The sequence below is a fragment of the Gymnogyps californianus genome, chromosome 4 (genome assembly GCF_018139145.2).
Source record: "Gymnogyps californianus isolate 813 chromosome 4, ASM1813914v2, whole genome shotgun sequence".
NCBI lineage: Eukaryota > Metazoa > Chordata > Aves > Accipitriformes > Cathartidae > Gymnogyps > Gymnogyps californianus.
Genome location: NC_059474.1, coordinates 32,406,717 through 32,432,252, shown reverse-complemented (window position 1 = coordinate 32,432,252; position 25,536 = coordinate 32,406,717). Strand labels below are relative to the sequence as shown.

The 25,536-nt window shown below is 34.8% G+C and overlaps 1 protein-coding gene across 1 annotated transcript in view; it reads left to right on the top strand.

Moving 5' to 3' along the window:
- The window catches only part of SGCZ (sarcoglycan zeta), a 434,991-nt gene that overhangs the window by 379,708 nt on the left and 29,747 nt on the right, over positions 1-25,536 (top strand). Inside the window, exon 5 of the mRNA XM_050896531.1 lies at positions 4,574-4,696. Coding sequence (XP_050752488.1) covers positions 4,574-4,696 — 123 coding nt within the window. The remainder of the gene's footprint in view (positions 1-4,573; positions 4,697-25,536) is intronic.

The following is a 25,536-nucleotide window of genomic DNA, read 5'->3' as shown; positions in this document are numbered from 1 at the left end:
TGATGCTGAAGAAGCAGAAATGCTGAGCATCTAAAATATAAGCATTCCTTTGTGGAAGCTCCAGATCATTGTTCTGTAAGTCGTTCTTCATGAAAAGCTATATTATCCTAAATACATTGCAAGTTTTAAAAGGCAGTTTTTGAAACATGGGCTGTCACTTGCAGTGATACATAATGAGTAAGAATGTAGCAGGTCTTTTCTCTCTTTGATTTCTCTCACGTTTTCTGTTAATCCCTTTTCTTTACAGAAGTAACAACTTTCATGTGTTTAAATTAACAACATCACAGTACTTATAATGCCACTTACTTTTAGGTAGCTAAGTAATCATCAACTCTTAAATAAAGATGAAACTAGTTACTATTAAGTTATTTGTGATTATCCTTTGGTTTCCTGACCCGTAACTATGGTTGCAGGACAAGGACAGGTCCAACCTTCTATCCTTTTTTGGCTTTGCTTTCCTGTCCCCGCAGGATGCTGCTGCTGTTGTCAGGCAGGCAGCACACTGTGGTGGACTCCTTGCTTTGCAACCCATCACTGTTAAAAAACAAGTCTCCTGGGCCATGACAATAAACACTGGTTGTATTGTACTATTTTTTTTCTGATCAGTTGAGTGGAGTGTTTTGTTTTTCATAGAATCATGGAATAGTTTGGGTTGGAAGGGATCTTTAAAGGTCACCTAGTCCAACCCCCCCCGCCATGAGCACGGACATCTTCCACTAGATCAGGTTGCTCAGAGCCCTGTCCAACCTTACCTTGAATGTTTCCAGGGGTGGGGCATCTACCGCCTCTCTGGGCAACCTGTTCCAGTGTTTCACCATGCTCATGGTAAAAAATTTCTTCCTTATATCTAGTCTACAATCTACGCTTTTTTAGTTTAAAACCATTACCCCTTGTCCTATCACAACAGGCCCTACTAAAAAGTTTGTCCCCCTTGTTATGTTCTCATTACTTGTCTCTATAAATGAACATGGTATTTTTACAAACAGCTCTCCAGACAATGCTTCACGTAAAGCAGAATATGCTCAGTCTACCTGGGTTTATTACCTGTTATAGCTCAAATATCCTGACTGACCTTTATCTAGATGTTTTAGGAGGGATTTTCAGCTTTTTGTCCTCAGATTGTTTCCCCAAAACTTGACTGAAGTATGCTCTCTGACTGTTGAAGGGAGGCTCAAGGGCTCTCCCTCCTCCTCCTTGCTGCAGTTTCCCTCCAAAGGAAATGCAAGCACTCAGGCAGGGTGCCCAGCAGGCACACCAGTCCAGGTAATGCCACACCAGTCCGGCACGTGCAGGGGGACCAGATACTGAGCACCATGAATGCACTTACCTGTAGGAACTGTCTGCATTTTAGGGACTGGTGGTACACTTATGTCTTGGGTAACGTCTTTTCCTTCTGCAAAATGGGGGAAATAAGAACATCGCGCTTCATATATAGTGGTCTTTAAAGACTTTAAAGTGTGTGATCTTCTTGATTATTGTGATAGTCTATCAAGTGCTATATTTGATAATATATTCTGGTATGCAAGAGTTTCACATAGAACATTATGGTAGTTGTTAACCAACCTGAAACCTGAGCTTATTGTTTTAAAATACAATTCATATTTCTTGTTAACTGAAATTTACTTCTACAACAGAATTCTTACCTATGCTTTCCAATAATGATTCAAAAATGCAGTTCTCGTGAAGTGTAATACATTCCATTCTAAGACCTATCTTGGAATAGAATGAAATTTACAAAATGATTGAAAACTAGACTTGTGCAGAAAAATGAATATACAATTCCAGAAGGGCTTTGAGATTTTGAAATCAAACTTGTGACTAAAAAAACGATTGCTTCCAATGCTCAAAGGAACATATTATAGGTCAATTTTAATATAGCTTTCATAGATTTTGCATTAAATTAATATATTTTAATTGTGTGCATTTTAAATATTTCAAATTGAAGAACAAACATTTCCAAACCAAAAGTAAACACTATTCCAAAAGTGTATCAAAATGGAATGTTTTGATAGCATCAGAATTTTTTTCAATTCTAAAAAAAATTTCAACAGAAACAGTAAGAAAATATGTATCAATGAATAAAAGCTAGACATCGTAAAAGGCTTATGTAAAATGTAAATGGTTTCTCTGTTTATTTCCAAATTTCTGGAAGCACTTATATTTAGCAAGAAAGCATTGATCTTTTTAGCCTCTACAGGTCTTCCCATTCTGAACCATGAGAAGCATTCTAGAATAAACATTTTTGTGCAGTGCTATCTAAAGAGGATTACACCTTGGTTTTACTATTGTGAACAGTGTTTGCTCATGACTATCATATATCATTTTGAGCATTGAATCATGGCTGTGTGTAAATTATCAGTGGATACTATAATCTTCAACAGTCATCTGTAAAAGGTCATCTATAATTTCTGCAAGTAGTTTAAACCACTCTATAATTTATTATATTTTCTCCCTCTTCCAAATGAATTAAATACTAATATCATCTGTTTTATTACAGTTCTTACAGTAATCTGAGTTATGTGGTTGTCCCAATTTCATAGCGTAACTGAATATAGTCAACAACAGTATGATTTATTTTGCAATGGAATTGTTTTGCGAAACAACATATAAGCTTAACATATTTGCACACTAAGAAGTAAAATTGAGAAAATTGATAAATGGACCTTCTAATTTCCTTTTGTGTTTCTGCCACTGAACGGATACACAACAGTCTGTTGAACTCACCAGAGGCCTTATAATGCCTAGATCTCACTGGGTTTCATAAAATAAGCATTTGTATAACAAATAAATGTAAATACATATTTAACAGGTTTTTAAAAAGATATCTTTACCTGTGACAGTGCAAAAGAATGAAGTATTTTTCCCAACTGTATTGCTAGCATGCATCACTAGCTAAATGCTAATATTTTAAACAAATAATTCAGATGTGCCTGGGGGTAACGCTGTCAGGGACACCACCACTGACCTCTGGAAAGTATTTAAGAGTAATAGATGAATTCAGTAAGACAGCTATGTGTGAATATATATTGTGATTACATTTATCCTGGTGGACAATTAGACTTCGTTATACCTTTTATTAGTGAGCATCCTGGAATGTTTGTGAGATGTAGCATTTATTCCATGGCTACATGGGATCTGTCCCTGTCTGTCTTTACAAAAAATTTAGTATTTTTTCAAAACAAAGCCAATAACCTGATTATCATGTTTAAAATAAAGTTCGGTTGTACAGTGAGAGGGAGAAAATACCATTTTACACTTTTACAACAGAATAAACATGTCTAACTTCAAGAAAAAGGGGCATCACAAGCATTTTTATAATTCCTTTTCAGTGTCTTTTTACATTCATGAATTAAAAATAACCAGTACAAATGTAAGTTCGTCTGAAAGGAAGAGGAGTTTTTTTGATTTTATAGCTGATTCTGCAAATTAAGGGCTGCTATGGCAATTCCTCATCCAAAATTAGTTATCACAGCTTTTATATTTCTTATTATATATTTTGATAATGTGCATTTGCATATTAAACTGAAAACTTCCACATTATGGAAGCAGGTGTTTTTTACAAACCTGTAGGCCAGATTGATAAACTGAAATGACATACATGGATTTCTTTGTCCATAATACCTTCCCCATAATTTTTACCCATATGGATTGATGGGTCATTCCAGGTATACATTAGAAATCGAGTTAGGTATCAATGAGAAAAGTGTCAGGTAATTATTCCCTGAAAACGTGTAATTTGCCTTACAGCTGGTTGTGCTATATGCAGTCCATTGCTTTTCAACAGCATTTTCTGAACTAAAGTTTTACTTTCACTTATTAATAAAATAAAGTAAAATAAAAATTTTCAGAAACAATTTAGCAGACAAAACACTGAAGAATAAGCATAAGACCTGTAAATTGAAATTGTAAATAGTAAATTTAACAGAGTTTTGGTTTCTGCAAAAATTTTTTATTGCAGTTAGATGGAATTCCATAGGTCTGTTTGATTTCAGAATTATTTTACAGTTTTGGAGCTTTGAGACATTTGGGAGTTTTGTTTCATAGAATATGAGCTAAATTGTGATATTCTCAGTTCATCTTTTTTTGTTTGTTTTGTTGGGTTTATTTGTTTTATTATTTTGCTGTTCAAGTTTGCAGTAGAACTGAACAAAAAATACCCTTTTCTACTATGTTGATTTGTTGGTCTTTATGGAATAGGCTCCTATGTTATCTTCTTTCCATTGGAAAGAAACTGCAATTTAAGCTGAGCAAACCCCAGAAAGCTCTGTCTGAATTGGCATTTCAAGATCTCAGAGTTTAAGTACACTCTAAATTCTTGTGTTGACTTCCACACATGACACTGAAATAGATGTTTTTCATAGTTACTTTAAATTCTATCCTGATATGCAGTAGTTATTCTGTAAATTAATTTAACAATATTTTATAATATAAATTACCTACCAAGCTTACAGAAAGCCAAGTATTTTATAAAATCCTCGTGTATTTGACATGTTTTGGATATTCCATGTAGGCTGATGATTACTTTTATTCTTACAAAATATCTTAGATGAAACATTCACTTCCTTGATTTCAGGAGCTGATGCTGTGGAGGCCCAGTGTAAAAGATTTGAAGTGAGGGCAAGTGAAGGTGGAAAAGTGTTGTTTTCTGCAGATGAAGATGAGATTGTCATTGGAGCCGACAGACTGAAAGTAACAGGTACGGTAATAATAAGGTTTCCAAACAGATGTAAACTCTTTTTTTTTTTAATACCCTTAGTAATAATTAATCTATCAGTCTTCTACAAAATTTTCATCCACTGGAGAGGAAGAAGTCTTCTCATCATCAGTGATTGCTTGACAAACCAAAAGATATTGCATAATCTAAAAATCAATTCCTCTAAAGGCAGATTTGAATTTAAACTCTGCAGGACCAACAATGGTACAAATCACCCTTACCACAGTGATTTGGCTTTTGTATGTTACCATTAAGCATTGTTTTGCGATACCTATACCATTTGTTTAGGTAATGCCCCTTCACAATGATAAAAACTATTGTTATATACTATGACCTTTGTTTTTTCTGTATACAAGGTATCAAGTCTAACTTCCATGTGAATTAAGGGTATGTACTCTGCTTTACTTTAGGAGGCTCAGCTGAAGTGTAGTAAGTAGAAACGTTGTTTTGACTTGAACCTTTGTTCAATAAAGTAAGAAAAATAATTCTCATTGCTATTTTACTCTCATCATTACATATATATCTATATATCAGTAACTCATTTGATATTAGAAATATGTTAGCTTATAAAAAAAAATCCGTTACCTAAGTTTGGTTTAGATAAATACTTTAACTTTGACTGCTTAATAAAATCTTGTCTGAACTTAGGCTGGATTTGAGCTATCCACTCATAATCTAGAATAAGATACAAAACTTGAATTATTTCATCAGTCAGGGGTGTTTAGCTTTAGGTCAGTCTATATCTGGGTATACCTACTTTACAGAGTTTGAAATCAACCTACTAGTTTGAAAATTCAGTTGTGTAGAAAGTATAAGATAGTTCTGGTTTATGATGATTATGATAAGATATTCTCTTCTGGTCTGTAAAACTAAGAAATGCATTATTAGCAACTTTAAGCCTTTTAAAAAAAAAAAAAAAATTAGGTAGTTCTGCTTCCATGTAATGCCAGATATAGCATTAAAATAGATCCAGGAAGTCCAGAGTCAAGCTATGGCTGAACTGTCTTCATAAGCCTCAAGATTGTTGCTTGCCAGTATACGTGGGATAACTTTTCTTCTCCTTTCATTCCTATCTGACCTCTGTCTATCTTCTCAAGCCAAGCAATTTGTTTTAATACTGCTAAACCAAAAGAAAAGGCTTTTACAAGCAGGCAGTTCAGTGATGTTGCAATATCCGATATAATACACTAAATTGTATTGGTTTACCAAATTTGGGGTTAGGAGAGGGAGACATCAGTGTTTTGTTGAGTCAGCAGCAATTCTTCATACATAGTAGTTGTACAAGAATTTTACCGTAGCAAAACCTAAGACAATAACTGGAATAACACAAGAAGAAAAAAGAGAATCATACTGAATCCTGCCGAGGTTCAAACCTGATCAGAATATTAAATACTGAGAAAGTTAATCTTAAACATACAATTGACACAGGAGATTTCAAAGCATTTATCATAAGTTAAAACATCTTACAAATGGCACTGAGGATTAGATTTCCTGCCATTAAGAAATGTAATCATAAGTTGTAGATGTCATGGTGATTTTTTTTATCAGACTTCAAAAGCAAAGCACTGCTCAACTGTCTTTAACTTCAAAGTGGCTTGAGTTCCCACAGCACCCGTTGACATCAGTGGTATGGAAAGCAGAACAACTAATGAAAATGTATTCAATGATGCTTAGCATGGGATATAAGATTTTTCCTTGTGAAAAGAATAGGATTTTCTCCTTAATTCTAGAAATACACCTGACTGTATGTGTATTTATATTAAGCACCCCTGCCCAAATCAAAAAAAAAAAAAAAAAAAAAAAGTGAATGCTAGGAAAACCTAAGTTAATGCTGCTTTGATATATTCATCTGAGTTTCAGGGATTACTGTATACCTGTTGAGTTCTACCAGAGAATCTCATTACTAGAGTTGTTTGTACAAGTAATTGATTTTCCTTCTGTGGCTAAAATGAAAAATAAACAAGAGTTAGGATTGAATTTTCAAAGAAATTCTTTCTTTGAACTAGAAAAATTATTTTAGGGTTAACATAATAAAAACATTGACTTTAATTACTCACACACACACACAAAAGAAAAATTTAGGCAGTGTTTAAATATCACAAAGAAAATATGCATATTAGAGGATTTATCAGGTTCTAAGTGTTGTCATTTAGGTCATGAAGTTACACACAAATTATGTTCCATTAAATAGCCTAATGTCCAGCACTTCAGGCAGTTTCTTTAGAAAAACATGTTAAGGTGTTTTGTAATAGTTATTTGAAAGAGTAATTTACTTTTAAAAATCACTTGAAAATTATTGGCTTTTGTGTTCATTCAAAAGTAATTTAATGAAGTTAGGATCATTCTTTCTAATCTCTGGATAATCATCTTGTCTTGAAATCAGATTTCATTAGTAAACTATCTTATAATGAGTCTATAAAAGGCTAGTTTCAAAATTTTATGCTTTAAATCCCTAGGGCCCACTTTAGGTTAACCCTTCTGTCATCTTGTTAGAGAAGAAAAATATTATCCCACAGAATGAAGGGAAGAGTATTAGATTTCAAAATGAATGAGCATTTCTGAAAGACTTAGACTTGCAGCGTAAGTACTAATCTGCAGCCAAATAATAAAGCTATAATGGGACATCTATACTTTACTCTTGACTTCAGTCTAAAGCTGAAATTATTTAACATAGGTTTCCCAATGGAGACTAAAAGATGTAGGATCCATGCAATCTCAAGAAAAGTATTTAAAAAAAAAAAAAATTCCCAAAGGGTAAAAAAAAAAAAAAGATTTCTAGCTTCATGGAAAAATAAAATAACAAAATCTTTCTTTCATATAGTAGCTCTTTGAATTCTGTCCAAAGATCGTGTGATATCTTAAATTCTTCAGCAAACACATGAAAGGTGATGAGTCCCTGTGAGGTGCATCAGTCAGACTGCATTACTCCGTATGACATGATATGACTGATAAAACCTGGCAAGGCATCATAATGTCAAACATCAACCAGAAATTTTTTTTTAGTGTATTTTTCTCAAGCCTGTGTTTTGATAATCATGGTGCCTTGGGTGAATATAGGAAAAGAGTTATAGGAAGAACAGAGAAAACAAAAAATGATTATCAAAAAGCAAAAATAAGCTGTGCTTATTTGGAGATGAAACTCTCACATGTAGTTATTTAAGTGTGGTACTACAATGAAAACCTGATTTTATTTTCTTGCTTAGCTGTGAATAGTGTCTCTTTGGAAACACTTCACTGTGAATGGGTCCAATAAATGATGCATTTTGGTAATTAATTTTCTAAAGCATGCCCATTTCATGGGCGTTTATAAACAACTATGGCAATGTGGGATTAATTTTATATGAATATTTCTCAATTCAGAAGAATGCTTTTGTAATGCACAGCTTTAAAAAGCAATCTATCATAAAGCAGTATAAGAAATTCTTGATTAATAAACACCTGAAAGATTAAGTTTACAGCTTCTCATTGATTATTTTTGTAGCATTTTTATTTGTAATTTTTTATATAGGCAGCCTATTTCAAGGGGAAAGATATAGTAGAAAAAGGCTAGTAATCCAGATATCAATACATTTCCCAGATAAGAAAATTATGGAGTCAGAAGTAGTACTTTTTGTTTTAGAGATATTGCAGCTATATATATCCCTATTAAGAGTCTCTCACTTAAAATTAGGCAGTTGGCTGATTTAATTTAGACTTCTTATTGTTCCTTCCATCGTTACTTTTGCTTTTTCTTTTAACTGTGTTAGCTCTTTTCTACTTTATCTTTGAAGGAAAGAAGAAAAAAGATCCAACCTTTGCTTTGTTAGAGCTGTTAGAATTGCAGCTGACTATTGCCCCTTTGCACAGGAATGCCTCCTACTGCCAAGTTTAACACGTATCATAGAGCTTTGTAGGGAGGGAAGAGAAAAGCATGATGAAGTAAACATATTGCCAAAGATCTGGGAAACAAGCAGGAATAAGGAGCTGAGTTTCTGGTGGGCTCACATGTTCCTTTCTGCACATGCTTAAACCTTTCTCCATCCCTTATATTCACCTTGTCCCAATGAATGGACAGCATCTATAGCACTTCACTCCCTCTGCAGTTACAGAGCAAGAGTATCTGTTTGACTTTTACTTCTGTTATTTAAATCTTAGTACAAAGTTTTCAGCCCTATGCTTTTATTTCATATTTCTTTTAATTGCAATACAATCTCTTTAAGATATTGTTGTAGCAGAACTTGAAAACACTGTATTTGTCACGGTCGTCGGTGACAGTACAAACATATATCGCAACTCAGCTTTATCCTGCCAGAGTACTTTTGAGAAAACAGATTAAGCAGGTCTAGCTTACTATTCATTTTTCTGAGACACTACTATGAAAGAAGGTTATAATTCTTTCTATAAAAACTTTCACTGTATGTCTCTGTTAGTACAGTTGGTCTTCCTCTTTTTTTCTTAAACCAAACTTGTAGTTAGCAGCTGTATATGAAGTACTAAGCAAAATGGAGGTCATCTAGTTACATTCTAAGCAAAACACTTTTTTGGACAACATAACTAAGAGGTTTTTTGTCCTCTGACTTTTGAGGTGGTTTGCTCAGTTAAGGCTAAAAGCACATTATCAGAAACTTTTTTTTTTCCATTAAACTTACAATGTTTTATCCAAATTATACAAACATTTTGCTTTTCTGAAAAGAGTATTTCTCTCTCTATGATTTCTGAAGGAGAAGAGACTGCAATTTAATTCTTGTATTGTCTCCTGCATGTTCTTCTGATCTATATACTTCATTCAGACTTGGCTATAGTGTTCTTTATTTAACCATGATTTTATCTCTGACCCTTCTTCCAGGACCCATAAAAACAACAGCGTAACTTGATTTGTTACAGGTTTAGGTACCTTCTTCTAAATGCGTTGTACTTGCACATGTGGCTTTTTTATTAGTCATGTTTAAAAAAAGACAAGGCAAAAATGGATTTGTAAATTAAACCACATAGGTCTTCCATCAGTAGCCATTGCTGTTTTGCAGTCAAATCCTATTGTGTTTTCTAGATGCAGCAAATAAGCTGTATCTCTTTTTCTAAATAACCCGGTCTAGATTGTTTGGAAAATATTGCTCACCTTTGTGGAGAACTAATTTATTTCTTTTCCTATTACTTTCTTAACTGCTGGCTTATTTTGTTTCATCCCTTATTGCTGCATGTCTGAGTGGTATAATCTTTTAACAGAGGACCTGAAGTCCTTTCTGGACAAAACTGAATTTTGTTATAATGATAATTAATATGTTAACAGTAATATTTTTCCTCTAAAAATAAATAAGAAGCTAATTAAGAACTTGTCAGTTAATATTTTACTAAGATTTTATTAATAGTTCTATAGAGTTCAACTGCTAACATAATTTACTGAAACAAAACTTTTCCGATATATGGAGCTCCATGTCTGTATTGTGTGAGCTGATATAATTAGCTGAAGATCACTTTGTTTCCATATTTCAAACATAATAGTAGATCTCATCATGGGAATTGCAATTGTAATAAGGCTGGCCCATGGTTGCTAGCAGTAGTAGGAAAAATAAAAAGAAGAGGCATAAAAACTTTGCAGACCATTGTGACCTCATATGAGCCTTCTTCCTTGTCAAATAGCAAAGATGTAGAAAGATGGAAGTCGAAGAAAGACAGAAGATAGCATACTTCAGTTTTAATGGAAACTTTCTCAGATTAATAGCAGGACATGTGTAGGTCAAATCTATTTTGACACCAGAACAGTGTCAGGGAAAAATCTGTGAAGGGCTGCAAGTATCTTTTTCATTACACCAAAGTATATGCTTATAGTGGGTTCAGTATGGCATTGATCAAAGCCATTTACTTCACTAGATGAAAGATGAGAGCCTTGAAGTATCAAGGAAACTTCAGAAGATACCTACATACTTACACTCTAATAATATTCTAATAATATCCAGAATTAACATGCAAAGGAGTGCATCAGTACCTCAGTTTTGATTTTAAGATTATGTTGTAGGACTGGGAGTCTGCAGGTAATTGAAATATAGAAAGGTCTTCCAGAGTAGTTAAAAGGAAATGATAAAGTAGAAATATGGCTTATGGCTATAAAAAGGAAATATGACAGAAATATGAGGAAATATATGTGAATTGCAAATTAGGTTGGAAAAGTAGAAATAAAATATTTATAACTAGTACTGAAATGTAGAAAAATAAATGATTATTTGATGTATGTTGTTATTACAGTAGACGTATATCTAGTGCCTTCAGGGACTGAATAGGAATTTCAGTATGAATGGAAAAGAAGATCTTGGATTCGCCACGTTCAGTTGGTGAATTGTCGTTCAGGACAGATGGAGTTTGGAGAGTGAAGTGGCACAAAATGAAGGGAAGCACTTAATCACTTTAAACTGGCTTATGCAGGCAGATTATGTGACCACAGTAAAACTACTGTATTTGATGTTGTAGCAAAAAGTTAAACCTTTAAGTAGATATGCCAGACTCTCAGCACCCTGAACACTGAATGAACCAGAATTCTTTTGTCATCATCTGTCAGTAACAAAAATGCATTACATATATATAATTTCTGTGTTTCGTCAGTAATGACTACATTAATATGTACCCCAAAATGTACTGGATGAATAAGGTTTCTGATAAGCTTATTTAGATCTCAAGGAAGCACTTAATGTCCAGACTTGTCTGTATGAGAGCTCTGATTGAAAGATAATATTATTGCAGGAGTCTAACCACTTGGCAACAGAGCAACCTGTCAGAGCATTACTCTTGAGGTACAACTATCGAGCTGCTTACAAGCATAAATATGTGAGCTCCAAGCTATCTAGGAACTGGAAGTTTTATAGGCAGGCTAAAAGTGGTGAGACTAAATAAATAAATTTCTTATCCAGGACATTGCACAAATAGCTTTATATCTTCTAGTTAGGGGTGGAATGCATCCAGCCAGCTCAGATTACAAGCAGTGTGTACTTACATCAGCCTGCAGGTGACTATGTAGATTGTTGGAGGACTACATTGACCTGGGGATAATAACACTTTGTTTGCAAAAGAAAGATTTTCATTTTTGGCACTTGAACAAAAACATGCCAAGGAACAGAATGATTGGTCTCAGGAATGTATGTAAAGAGAAAGAAGCCTTGATAAAAGTTTTTCTGAAAAAGCAGACAAATGTGCAAACAGTTCTGCCAGCCCAGGAAAATACGTTCAATTTCTTACAGCCATTCCACTGAAAAATACTCAACAAGGCTGTTCTATAGACAGAGACATAGAAGGAGCCAGCATACAGTCAGGCAGGGGAAAGGAAAAGGAAGGGAAAAAAACCAGCAAAATGACACTCTCTTGATGTTTAGGTAGAGGAAAATCATCCTCTACCTAGAGAGTCAACCTTTGTATAATCCTTGCTTTCTGAATGCCTTTCCTTCCATATTCAACTTTTTTTTTTCCTTTTTTCATGATAACATCAGTTATAAGAGAAGACAGATTTCAATCCTTTCCTCTCCTTCTGGGCTGTAATCTATTTAATTCTATTAAATAGGGCTTATGTTTTTGAGCTGTTTCTGTACTTGTCTGAGCTGTTCCTTTGCAGAACACAGCCAGCAGCTTCCCAAAGTTAGTGAAGAGACTATTTACTCTGTTCTGGTACAAGGCAGTATTGATCCAGAGACTGCTTCTAGCTTCCGGATTGAATCTGGTTTTCAGGTTAAACCTTTGACACCAAGGTTAAGCTATTGGATATTTGTGACCAATGTAAGAAAGAATATTTTTAGGAAAAACTGCCAATATGTGCATCGTATTCCCAATCATATTCCACATTCCCTGTTGAAGGACTGTGCAGAATCCAGAGAGTTCTAGTTTTGAAGGGTCTGAATTGCATGATACCAGTCAAATCCACATGGCATAAGTAAGGGCCAAAGCCCAGTGGAAAATTGCCCCGTTATTAGTAAGCTGAGATAACTCTTAAATCAAACCAAGCCAGCTTGTTTGGAAAACACACACTAAACATTCAGAAGGTTTTGATTCAGGAACTGGATATGAATTGGGTTCAGATTTTGTAGTAAAATTCTAAGTCTTAAAACCTGAGCTAAGCCTGACACTCACTGCCCTCAGGCTTTGCTAGTTTTGAAAATGCACATTTAAATTATGGCAGCAGAGCCATCTCTATTTTTAAGATATAGCTATTCACAGGAGGGAAAGGTGAATCATAAAGGAGCTCCAGCATTCCCGTTTTCTTTTTTTGCCTTAAAGTACTTGCTTTCGATTTATTTCTGCCTGCAAACAAAATTCTATTGTTGAAGATAAGGGTCAGGCTGCAAAGCACTATAGGATTTAGGTTCAATGAAAAGCCTATTTGGCTCCAGATACTTGTCCTATAATGATGATACTAGAGGCCAAAAATATCTTGCTTTGTCCTGGAACAGTATTCTCATTAGATGCTAGAAGATGAGATCATTTGGATTTCAATTTGTAAAGACTTCAGAATAGGAGGAATACTATTACATTTTTAGGAAATATTGCAGGCATCTGACTTTTCCCAAACAATATACAGATGTACCTCTTACTGTGAGCCATGCAATACATGTCAGAACTGCACTTTGTTTTCTCTGAATCCTATCTGAAACCACTACAAAGTGGCTCTTTTATTTTTATCCAATCTTAGGGCAAATTTTTTGCCCAACTTTCAGTACAAGGTAATGCATTTAGTAGCTGTAAACTGCATGGTGACATCATACAAGAATGTCATGACATACATCATACTTTCAAAACTTATGTGAATGAACAGGAAGATCTTGACTCTAAATTTAGGTAGAAAGTAACAGAAAGAATAAATACAGAAATCCTCACAGGGAGGTACTGTTTGAGTCCATGGCAGTCACAGTTTGAAACAAAGCTTTACTGAGAGGAAAATTTAGCAGATTTCTACCAGTAACATCTTGGACTTCACTGTTACCCGTAGATCTATTTATAAAGCAGGTATGCAGTCAAAGCTGTGAAAAACATTGATTCAAATAATTTCTGCTCTGCAATACATCTCAAAGCTTATTCATAGCAGACTCCTATAAGCTAGGAACAATTTTGCCCACAGGAAACAACTCCAGAAAAAAAATGATGTCACCCACGAAAATATGGCCTGCAGCCTTCAGCCTACATCATGAATTTAAATTCCTATCCTCATTGTGGCTAATGACAAGCTTACATTTCACAGTGTCTGACAGCATTAAATTCAGCACACCAAGACACAAACATAATAAGCCATCATTTTGGCTCTAGAAAAATATCATCAATGTATATATGCCTTTGTATTTGAATTAGAAGTATATAACAATGTGGCTTTGCTCAAGGTTCAGAAAATACAGAATTGTGTATGTCTGTATGAAAATTAAGAAGTGTAGATAGAAATGTCTAAGAATTCAGAATGGGTAATGTAAATTCCAGAAGGAAGAGTGGCAAAAATCAACATATATTCTATAAAAGAAGTGAAATTGTATGTGGTAAGAATCATCTCATAAAAAGAGAATGAAGCAAAAAAACCTCAATATCCAGGCAGAAATGCATGCTTCTGAAGAATGTATAGCTGCTCTGAGATTCAAAATGCAAATGGATTTATACTTCATGGGTACTGATGAAAGGGCAAAGAACCTGTGTGGTAATGTTGACCACCAAACCAAAAAGATTATACAGATGAAGCTTTTTTTATAAACAAAAAGAATCATCTAATGCACAGGGCCTGGTGACAGCATTTTGGAATGTTTGGGGGCCTCTTGTTCTTTTAACTACAGAGACAGACATCTGTTAGGAAAAAAGAAAAGATCAAAATACAGACTGTACAAAAGATTTATAGATTATAAGGATGACACAGTGTTGACAAAGTAACATAAGGAGTGTTGCTGATCAGTGGGGAGGAACTGAGAATGTGAAGGTGGAAGGAAATCTGAGAGAGGGCAACCACCAGGTAATGAGAACATCCCTTGTTTGTAAGTTACAGGGAAAGATAACAGCAAAACAAAATCAAATTGACTTCCAGAGGTCAATTTTAAAACCTCAGAGAATTCTTAAGTAAGACTCACAGGAGTCCTCAGAAAAAGAGTTAAGAAGGATTTTGGATCACAAGCTGAAGAGCATACTGTGATGCAAGAAAGTCAAATATGAAGCTAGAATGTGTAAACAGGAGTAGAGTCTGCAGATCTTCTGCTCTATTCAACACTGGCAAGGTCCTCTCCAAAGTGCTTAGTCCAGTTTGGTGTACCACTGTTCAGTAAACAACTGGATAGAATCCAGAGCCATGAGACTGATTAGTTGTCCAGAAGCATGATCTCTGAGGAAAAAGACAAAAAGATGGTGCTGTTTAGCTTGAAGAAAAAAATATCAAAGTGAATAAGAGATCCGTCTTGAGGCCTTGAGAAACAACCTGTTGAAAAACAAGGGATGCTCTCTGTCAGTTTAAAAAAAAAAGAAAAAAGAAAAACAAGCCTTTTTCATGGAAAAAATAGTGAAACACTGGAATAGTTTAACTGTAGAGAATGTAAAATTTCCTTCATTTTCTTCTACAGAACAAATTATATCAACATCTGTTGAAGATGAGCTGGTTGATCCTGATTTGGTTTTGAACTTAATGATCACAGCAAGGAATGAGCCTTAGAGGAGATCAGATATTTTCTTTTTATCTCTAGTCACAAGCCAACTAATGTAAATTCAATAAAACTTGTTCTTTCTAACCTTAGGAGTAATGTCCTACTCTTTGAAGCTGTCACTGTTATAGGCAGGCACAATTCTCATAAGTTTCTGCTTGTTTAAAAGAAGCCTTCTCTGTATTAATTTTATTTTAAATGTTACATGTAGTTGTATTATTCACATAGAATTGTTTATTATTTTAAATAACTTTAAATGCTTCATGTTATTTATTATTGCATTTTAATACTTTATGACTAACTAATATTTTGGGCTTTTTTGAGCTTTTATTTATCAGAACAATCAGTCACTAAAGGAACCCTACCTCACTCTTGAATTTATACCAGAAATTATAAAAAGTTTCTTTCCATAAAAAACAAGAATATTTTTGTGGGAGAATAATTTAATGTTGATAAATGTAATATGCATATTATCATAGAATCATAGAATGGTTTGGGTTGGAAGGGACCTTAAAGATCATCTAGTTCCAACACCCCTGCCATGGGCAGGGACACCTTCCACTAGACCAGGTTGCTCAAAGCCCCATCCAGCCTGGCCTTGAACACTTCCAGGGAGGGGGCATCCACAACTTCTCTGGGCAATCTGTTCCAGTGTCTCACCACCCTCCAAGTAAAAAATTTCTTCCTTAAATCTAATCTAAATCTACCCTCTTTCAGTTTAAAGCCATTACCCCTTGTCCTATCACTACACTCCCTGATAAAGAGTCCCTCCCCATCTTTCCTGTAGGCCCCCTTTAAGTACTGGAACGCTGCTATAAGGTCTCCCCGGATCCAGGCAAAACAACCTCAACTCTCTCAGTCTGTCTTCATAGGGCAGGTGCTCCAGCCCCCCTGATCATCTTTGTGGCCCTCCTCTGACCCGCTCGAGCAGGTCCATGTCTTTCTTACATTGGGGGCCCCAGAGCTGAACACAGTACTCCAGGTTGGGGTCTCATGAGAGCGGAGTAGAGAGGGCGAATCATTTACTAAGACCTTACAGAAAATGTGAAATTAGTAGATTATACAAGGTTTTAACGTAAAACATGTATCAAGACTAGATGGGGATTGCAGACAATTTAACAAGGTCAATCAGGTTTCAGTAACGTCTAGAAGGTGCCAGTATAACAATATACTGTTGTTGTTCTACATGCAACACTGATAGAAGAGTCAGAATTCTGGCAGAAATTTACATTAGAATAATTCTTACTAACATGGGTTAGATACAGTCCTCTTCATTGTAGTTTTATTTATATTCTTTAAGGGTTTTTTTAGCTATAATACAGTGTTAAGTACGAAAAAACAGGTGGGTAGCATGACCCAAAAAAAGAGATCAGTATATGCATTTGCACCTAGCTCTGCATTTGTATCTCTAACTAACCACTCATGAAACCTATAAATTACAAAACTCTCATTTGACTTTTGCGTGTGTTTCTGTTCAAGCTAAGTGTAAACTTCCTTTTTTCTCTTTTACAAAGTAAAAGAAAAACAATAGCAAATAATTTTATTCCTTTCTTAGGATTTTCCTTTTCATTAATCAGAGGAACACTGAAGTCTTTCCGTAAATCCTGAGCAAGTCATAGCACAATGGGGCATTATGAGAGAGGTAGAATATCCCTCTGCTATAGAAGGAAGGGCATGCATCCCCAACCAAGGTCCAGCAAGTAGTGTTTGTACAGCCATAGAACTAGCACCTACTTTTTTGGCTTTCTCTGCTGCCTTTTAGCATGTGCTTTGAGAGACAGGCAAGCCATTTGCCAGCTCTACTGTCTGCACTTCTTCAATATGCTTAACACCTTTGCTCTGGCTTGTTCCAGGGAAGTCCTTCAGAGTTCTCATCCCTTCCACATGGCTGTTGACAGTGACTGGTCAACAGCTTTATTTCTTTACCCCATGAATACTTTTGTTTCTTGGGAGACCTGTCATTAAGATGAACACAAGTCTTTCAGATAGAATAGAACTTCATTATGTACTACCACTCCTATTCAAAATTCTTCCATCTACCAGCCAAACCAGTTTTTCCCAGCAGGCACTTCTCCAGGGGGAAGCCTCCTTTTTCTGAGATCTGATCATCAGACAAGAATCACAAGGTAAGTCTAAATAGTATATTGTATGTGGATACAAACAAGTTTTCCCTTTACTTGAAATCTAACTAGACACAATCTAGCACGAATGGTCTTGAAACTAATTGCATTGGTGTAGACCCTAGTCTGACTGAATTTGCCTTGACTCTCAGCAGCTATGTGATACTGTGTTTATACCTGGTCAGATATTCCTGGCTTAGAAACATATCCTCCATAGACCACCTTCTCCTACTTTGTCCTCTGTTGTAAGCAATCCCTGAAGATTTTCAAATGGGCTTCCCAGATCAGAGCAAGCATCCTTCTTGGCAAATCCCTCTCAATTTCTTCAGACCTCAGCTAGTCTCTTTCTTTAAGGAATTAATTTCTTTCTTCCTCTTACCTCTTTCTTAGACTTTAATTCCTAAATTCGAGTGTCACCTGGTTATTTAGGTCCAGATAAACTGAACATGACAGGGACAGTAATTTTATAGTCATAGGACTGATCTAAGGGCCCCTGACAACCTAGCCTCTCCAAATGTGTGAATATCACCAGGCTCAGACAAGTTTCTAAGAACAGAACTAATATGTTTTTTAAAATGTATTGTGTTAAGCAGTTCCACTGTAGAAATGGGTGACTTTCCAGTTGTGAAATATCTGTCAACAAATTGCATCTCTTGTATTTAATTGTTTGAATTTCAGTAAATAATTTGTGACGGTGATTTGATCATGATTACTTTTTTTGTGACTTGTTAGGGTTTGAAATCCAAGCTTTTTTGACATACATCAGAAGTATGTTTGTTTCATTATTAGATAAGCTTAATCCTTGGAATTTAGTTGCCTGTGCAAAACTTGTAATTAAAATACCAAGATTTATCTTGCCATATTCATTTTCAAAACACTATGATAGTAAACATACTTGTCAGTAAATTCATTCTATAGAAATTTTGCTGAAAGCAAATACAAAACAGATGATGCTTCTTCTCTATCCTTGCCAGCCCCCCATCATGTGGAACTAGTAGCCTGGAGCTTGAAATCAGTATAAGGTTTGCCTTTTAATTGTACAAGAGCAAGAATGAGCCCTGAATGAATAAACTGAATTGATGCTTAAGTTCACCAAAGTTTTTTAAAAACAGCTATGAATTATATAGATTGTTAAAATATACATTTTTCTCACCCATGGTTTGTCATTTTAGTTGCCTCATTGGTTTCAGCACTTTTACATTTTTCAGACCTACATTGCCCATCCTTTGGGTTTGAATTTGCAAGGTCAATAGCTAAGCATTCTGGCAGTAATCCTACAAAGCATTTAAATGTGTGCTTGAATTTTGGTCCCGTGAGTTATACCACTGAAGCTAAAGCATACAATGAGGAACTTTGCAAGACTGGAGTAATAAATAGTTCTTAGGATCTTGGACAATGGCTGAGATTTTATTGAGTCGCTTGATTTTCCTTCTGCACTAATTAACATCCCCATTTATCAATTTATAAATAATTTAGCAAGGACCTCTTCCTATTTCATATTTAAATTCCTTGGGGAAAATTTATCTTTTCACTTTCCTTCTCTGCTTTTCAATTAATCTACTTTCACTAGCATATACTTCATGCTTGATACATTTCTAAAAGTCATTCTCATTAGTTTCATTGACTGTCATTTCTAATTTTTATTATTCTTTCCAAAAGTGTTAAATCTTTGTTCTTTTTTTACCTTATTATTTCAAACTATACAATTGTGCATAACACTGTGCAATTAATTTTATATATTTTTTCTTTGAGTGATCTCTTGTCAGGTCTTATTAACTACTTTCATTTTACTTGAACTGAGAGGTACAGAGTTTTGGGATATTCCATTCCAAACCTAGGAGATCAGTGCCAATCTAGGAATGCAGACTTTTTGGTTCCTGTTTGAATAAATGCTGTCACAATCAAGTATACTGGTCCAAACTGTATGCTTTGATGAGGTGGGCATTCCTAGGTATGATACTGAGCAAAGTTAGTGCCAAACTGCAGTGTTTTGAAACAAAGAGCAACACTACAAAACACTGTCATTTCACAGGATTAATTCACAAAATGGCATTAGAACTGTATGAATGGAAGAGCACACAACAAATGTGGCTGGTTTTGATCACATCTTGGCAAACTAAAGCATCCATGGTTAACCACGTTGACATTCTAAAATAACACTCTACAGCTACCCTTTCATTTTACTGGAGAGAAAATGAAAAGAATTTGGGTTTGGCCATAAAAAGGGACCGTTCTCTTGTCCTTTATTTCCTTCTGTGTACAGTTTCTCTTTGCACAGAGAAACTTTCCCATACTTCTATTTTAGAAGTTAGTTACTTTTGGTATGTATTTTCAACTTCACTTTTAAGTAAGATTCTGTACAGTGAGGGGAAAATGAGAAAGCTGCATGAATAAACACACTTCACTACAAGAAGGGAAAGGATGAATGAGCTTAGCAAGGTAAAGCAACTAGAGACCTCTCCTTTCAGAAATCCTCATAGCGTAGTTGGTAGCCCACACTAAAACCTACATGTCAATGTTTCCTGATGGTATATGTTACATTCATAGATAGACTGAAGTGAATATGCATACCATAGGTTTTACTGTTTTGCTATATGAAGAACACTTGTACTGATCCTGTCAATGCTAATATTAGTAATGGGTATAGTGGGATACATTTATCTAGCTGTTCCTACTTAGAAAGCATTAGAATTCAGTTTTATGGTAACTATTCTTTAGCAAATATCTTGGTTTTCATTGAAGCTATTCGATAGCAGGTTTATAAAACATTTGAAATGTATTTGTGAGCATGCTTTCAGTTCTTCCAGGCAGCCTTCTTCCTTTACAAATGCCAAAATGTCATTTAGCTCAAGTGGAAACTTTGCCCTTAAGTCGTCATCGTTCTAAACCAATCTGGTACATAAAGCGTGATAGAAGTGACAGCGGGTACTATAGGTTACACCACTTACAATGTAACTAGGAATAGTGCTTTTTCATGTTGTTTTTCTGCATCGCTTTCTGCAAAGCAAGTACGTTATGGTGGTCAAAGGTCTAGATACAGCATCATGTAAAGCTTTCAAAGTACCTGGATATCATGCTAAGACAAAAGGTGTATCCAAGATCAACAAAGCAAAATACTGGCAGTAGCCAAATGCTAGGTTCACTTGAAAAATTCCTTTCACGATTTATGGTCGAAAGCATGAGGTGGGAATGGTAGTCACATCTGAAAGTCTTTTCTCATTAAACATCAAATGGAAATACCTTTTTAAAAAATATTTATTTTCATATCAAGCAAACCAGTTGTATTACTTTTGCTATTTTTATCTTAGCAACATTACCAAATGATGGACTACTTTTTTAATCTGTTTTTACGCTCTCAGTGTAGAGCAGAGAAAACGCAATAGATAAAGCATACTGTGCAGAAAGAGTATTTATCAACAAGTTTGTTTCACGTTTTAGCTGTCAGGACTGTTTTCAGGCTTTTTATAGTTGCAATTTTTTTTCTTCTCACTGTCATTCTTGTCCTTGCCTCCCTGGTTTATATTTAGATTTAGGATGAGAGAAAAAGACCAATTAGAGTTTCTGAATTTGAAGCTTTAATGAAAATACTTTTTTTTGCTTCATGACAGCAAAACTAACAGTAACTCAAAACAATTTCATTTTGGCAAAGCATTAATGTGAAAAATTAGTATAGATATTAAAAGGAACCTTTAATATAAAACAAGGAAAGGAGCAGAGGGAGTATCCTGCTGAAAAAACAGAACATATTTCTTACAGTGATAAGATATCTGGAGGCCAGAGGGAGACTAAAGGACAAGGAAGATGGAATCTAAAAGAAATAAATTCCTTTGGAAGGTTTAAGAATATAAGAATAGAGGTCTTTCCAAGTAAGTTTCTCTTCAGCAAAAGCTGAAAGGCAGGATTGGTAAGCATCATGACAGTTTGTTAACTAGATAATATAGAGAAATACCTCTTAGAGTTGATCTGAAGAAAATGCAAAATAAGAAAGGTTTTCTTTTTTGTCTCTTAACCTATCTCTGAACCTGGTAAGGTCTTTTGTTGATAGCTGGACATAGGAAATATATTTTTTCTGTAATTTTAACTTAAAAATGGTAAAGCAAAAGAATTGATTTCATGATGACTGTCAAATTGTATGACGTTTTGTTCCCTAGATATGACAATCCTGGTGCCCAGTATTCACTATTCTGTTCTGAAAGCACCTGAACATAATGTAGTTTCATGTCTAAGAAGATGTGAACAACAGATTTCTCTGGCAGCTGACCACACCGAATTTTCATGCAGAAGTAAAGCCTGCTTTGCTAATTTTAGCCAGACATGCCTTGGTATGTAGCAAGGCAATGAAAGGTGCTTAAACCTTAAAAGTCTTACAGTGAGTTTGATAGGTGTATTGCAGCAGTGATGAGAGTGTGATTTTTGAGTCTCTCCTGACTCACAAACAGCAAAAGAGTGAAGACTGGACTGGGGTTATGCCACAAGACTCACAGCAGAGCTGGGCTGTTACAAGGTTTGCCAGGTAATCTGAGTTGTGGTTGTAATGTGAGTCCTGATAGTGCTCCTTGGTGACATAGAAGGGAGTATTGAGACTGGCACAGATAAATTACTCTGTGACCAGCTCAGTCCCATCTTGAAAATGGAGTGGTAGATCTAGCAGTAAATTACTGCCATAAACCCTCTTCCCATAGCCTCTGCAAGGTATGTGGCAACTCTCTTGTGGTTCTTGCCTGCAAAAACATCTGAGTCTTTGGCAAAAGATGCGTATTTTGGCCAACTTTAGCATATTGCAGTATGCTTTAGTATTTTGTCCTTTCCTGCAGAAAATATGCTGTCTTTCCTGTGATTAATACAGATCACACATAGGCATGCATTTGCTAGCATGACGATTGGTGGTTTACAGTCATTGCAGTTAACTGATTTGAAATACACTTGCTTCCATTTTGTTGCTAAATTAAAGGGCTTGCTTCACTGCTATGCTGACTTGAAGGTGAGAATAGTAAGTGACAAAATTATTGTTTCACATTCACCCTTTCTCTCACAGCTGTAGAATTTCCATTTAAAACTGCCGTAAAGACTTACCTAAGTTAAGTCATTTGCCCTTTTGCATTACGGTAATGCCAGGTTTGAATGTGCTGTATTCATCTGTGTAATTTACTTCTAGAGAGAAAACCAGAACATTAATAAAGATCAGGAATAGAAAGACAGTCATAATAGGTGATAATCAAGATAAGTAGTGGTAATATCAAATAGAAACTTTTTAACAACCTTGTGAGGAACTGATATTATAGCTTCATTTTATTTCTCATATCTGCAAAAAAAATTATGACTTTCAATAATTGGAGATACTAACATTTTTGTTTCATTTTGGTCTAATAGGCACCTAAATGCATTATATCAACATATCTCCATTTCAACATTGTAGAAATACATGTGAGGATTCTTCTCACGTTTTCATTTTTTCATGAATTCAAAAGTATTTTAAGGTGTTTTTACAGTGACTATACGTACTATATACTTGCATATGATGGACTTTTTATATGTGTATTAGTGCCCTTTACAGGGTGCACAAATGCATTTATCTAAATATTTGTTCATAATTTATCTATGGCATGCTAGTTCCTATACAGTAAAAATGCTATAGTAGAGCTATTTCAAAAATCTGGATAATAGTCCTGCTGCTTTGTGGCTTCCTTTTACATAAATAAAACAATTTACTAAATTGTAAGAATGCAGCAGTAATTATCACATAATTGTAACAATTTTTCAGTATGCTGCATTAATGGCAAAGTAGAGAACAGAAATAAATGCACATTTACATATGGCATAAAGAACTGGCCGCTAAAACCTATACAAGGCATCCTATGAATCAGTTTTAATGCTAAGGGTAACTTAGATGACTTCTGATATAGTCAAAGTGAGATTTCCAAACAAGCTTTCCCAATTTAGATAAAATTCAGATGTGTCAACTGCTGACCAGATATTGAAGGCAAAAACTTCAAGGTGCTTAGGTTGTGTGCTTTGTTGCTCTAGTCTCAGTCCGGTATCAGTAGTTAACTAATCTCCAGAGATGCCAATTTCTCTTTTTTTGGCTATAGATAAAATATAAATAATCTGTACTCCTAATTTAGGCAACTAATGAGATGTCTAGACTTAATGGAGAAACTCCTGATAAATTCCTCTGAGCTTTTGACTTTTCAAAATCAAACTATTTATGGAATGTCTTAACTGAAGGGCAAATGCCCTTTTGTCAAAAGCTAATCATTAATTCTTTTGTTTTAGAGCTTTTTGAAGCAAATTGCATAGACATTCCTGGCTAGGTTTTGTAGGTAGGCAGCAGTACGTTATAGAATTTTCAGAAAGCTTATAAAATGGGAAATTATCGCTGATTGTTCTTCAAACTAGGTGAGAAAAAATTTTCTCATTCTCACATTTTTCCCCCTTCAGATTCTAACGTTCTTCCATAGTATTCTGTACAAATATATGGCACTTTGCTTTTAGTAAAAATCAAGATAAAATTATAAGGTAATTTAATTAGCCTTTAAGTTAAAGCCTTCATTTTGTACTCACGATACCCAAGTCCATGTCCCATTCTTTTACTTCCCAGGTGAGTCCCCTGCAACTATTTGACTGTTGTTTGATATTGACTATAGTTTGATAGAATTCATTGATTCATTCATTTTTCATCAAGGAAACAGCAATTCTGTTTTGTAACTGATTAACTATTCATTAGAGCATAAGCCTGAGTGTTCCAAATCCTAGGGTTATCTTCTACAACAAAGTGAAAATACAGTCTTTTTGATCTATTAAATACAAAAATAATCCCATTAAAATCCAATTTTTTGAATGTAGACAAGGACAATTTTTGCTCTGTGTTCCACTATTGTGAACCCAGAATCATTTACACAATTTTAAGAAACATGCAAATTCAGACTATCATATATATATATCTAGGAAAAGACGATGATTGTTTGTTTTTTAGGAATTATTTACTGTGAAATCTAAATGTAAGCTTTAGATCTATTCATATATCTAGCTGTTGTAAGTTTTCAAGGAGACAGTATCAATTCAAGCAGAAAATGGTTGTAGTTGATCATTTTTATTGCCACATGTATCTCCATCTGTCATACATCATAGGGGAAAAAAGTAAAAGATGTTAAAAAAATTATTATTTTTTAAAACTTTGTCTTCATAAACTTCTTATATATTTTTCAAATTCATTCATGTTTTGAAGAAATTTTCAATTTTAATGTGACTTCTTAGCAGTTTCATTTAAATATATTGACTTTTTTCATCCCAGAAGTAGCATTTAGAGTAGCCATTTCCAATTATCAAATGAATTATGTTCTACTACGCTCAGTCCAAATTTTATTCAAATAGATTCACTTTTTCAACAGAGTAAACCAGGTGGTGGCCAAACATATATTTTGGATGTGAACCTTCAAACAAGTATGTGGATGAGCAGCTGAACACATAGGCATAATCCAGTTTCATTTGCACTGCAAGACAAGAGGTGTCTTAGCTGCCCACCATTAGGAAGCAATGTTTCAAATGTTTGTACTCAATAGAAGTTAAGATGATATTTAAGAAGATAAATACTGACTTCTGCAATTTTGCAAGTATTTCCTGGAGTTGTGATTTGCTTTGATCAAAATTTATCGTATTGAAGATGCTGAATTTTAATTTATTGGGGAACTCATTCTTCTTATCTAAATGAGAGGCTTAGTAGAAGTCTTACTTTAGTAAGGTTGCCATACAGAAAATATGCATCAAACATTAGTCATGTTCAAGGGCCTTGAGTAATGAATCTAAATCATTCATTTTGGAATTTACTTTTGAATAATGGCTTACCTCTGAAGACTTCAATACTCATGCTCTAGTTTACAAGTGAACAGCTGCATCTAGTCAGGCCATACTACAGCTTCCTACCTATAATATACCTCCAATATGGCTATGTCGGTATCATACCTGAAACATTCACTATTTAACATTAGTCAGTTTTGCTGCTGAGGGACTCCTCAAGATTGAAATCTCAGCAATCATGCCAATCATGTTTTCATAAAATAACCTACTTACTTTCATTTCAGTCAGGTACACC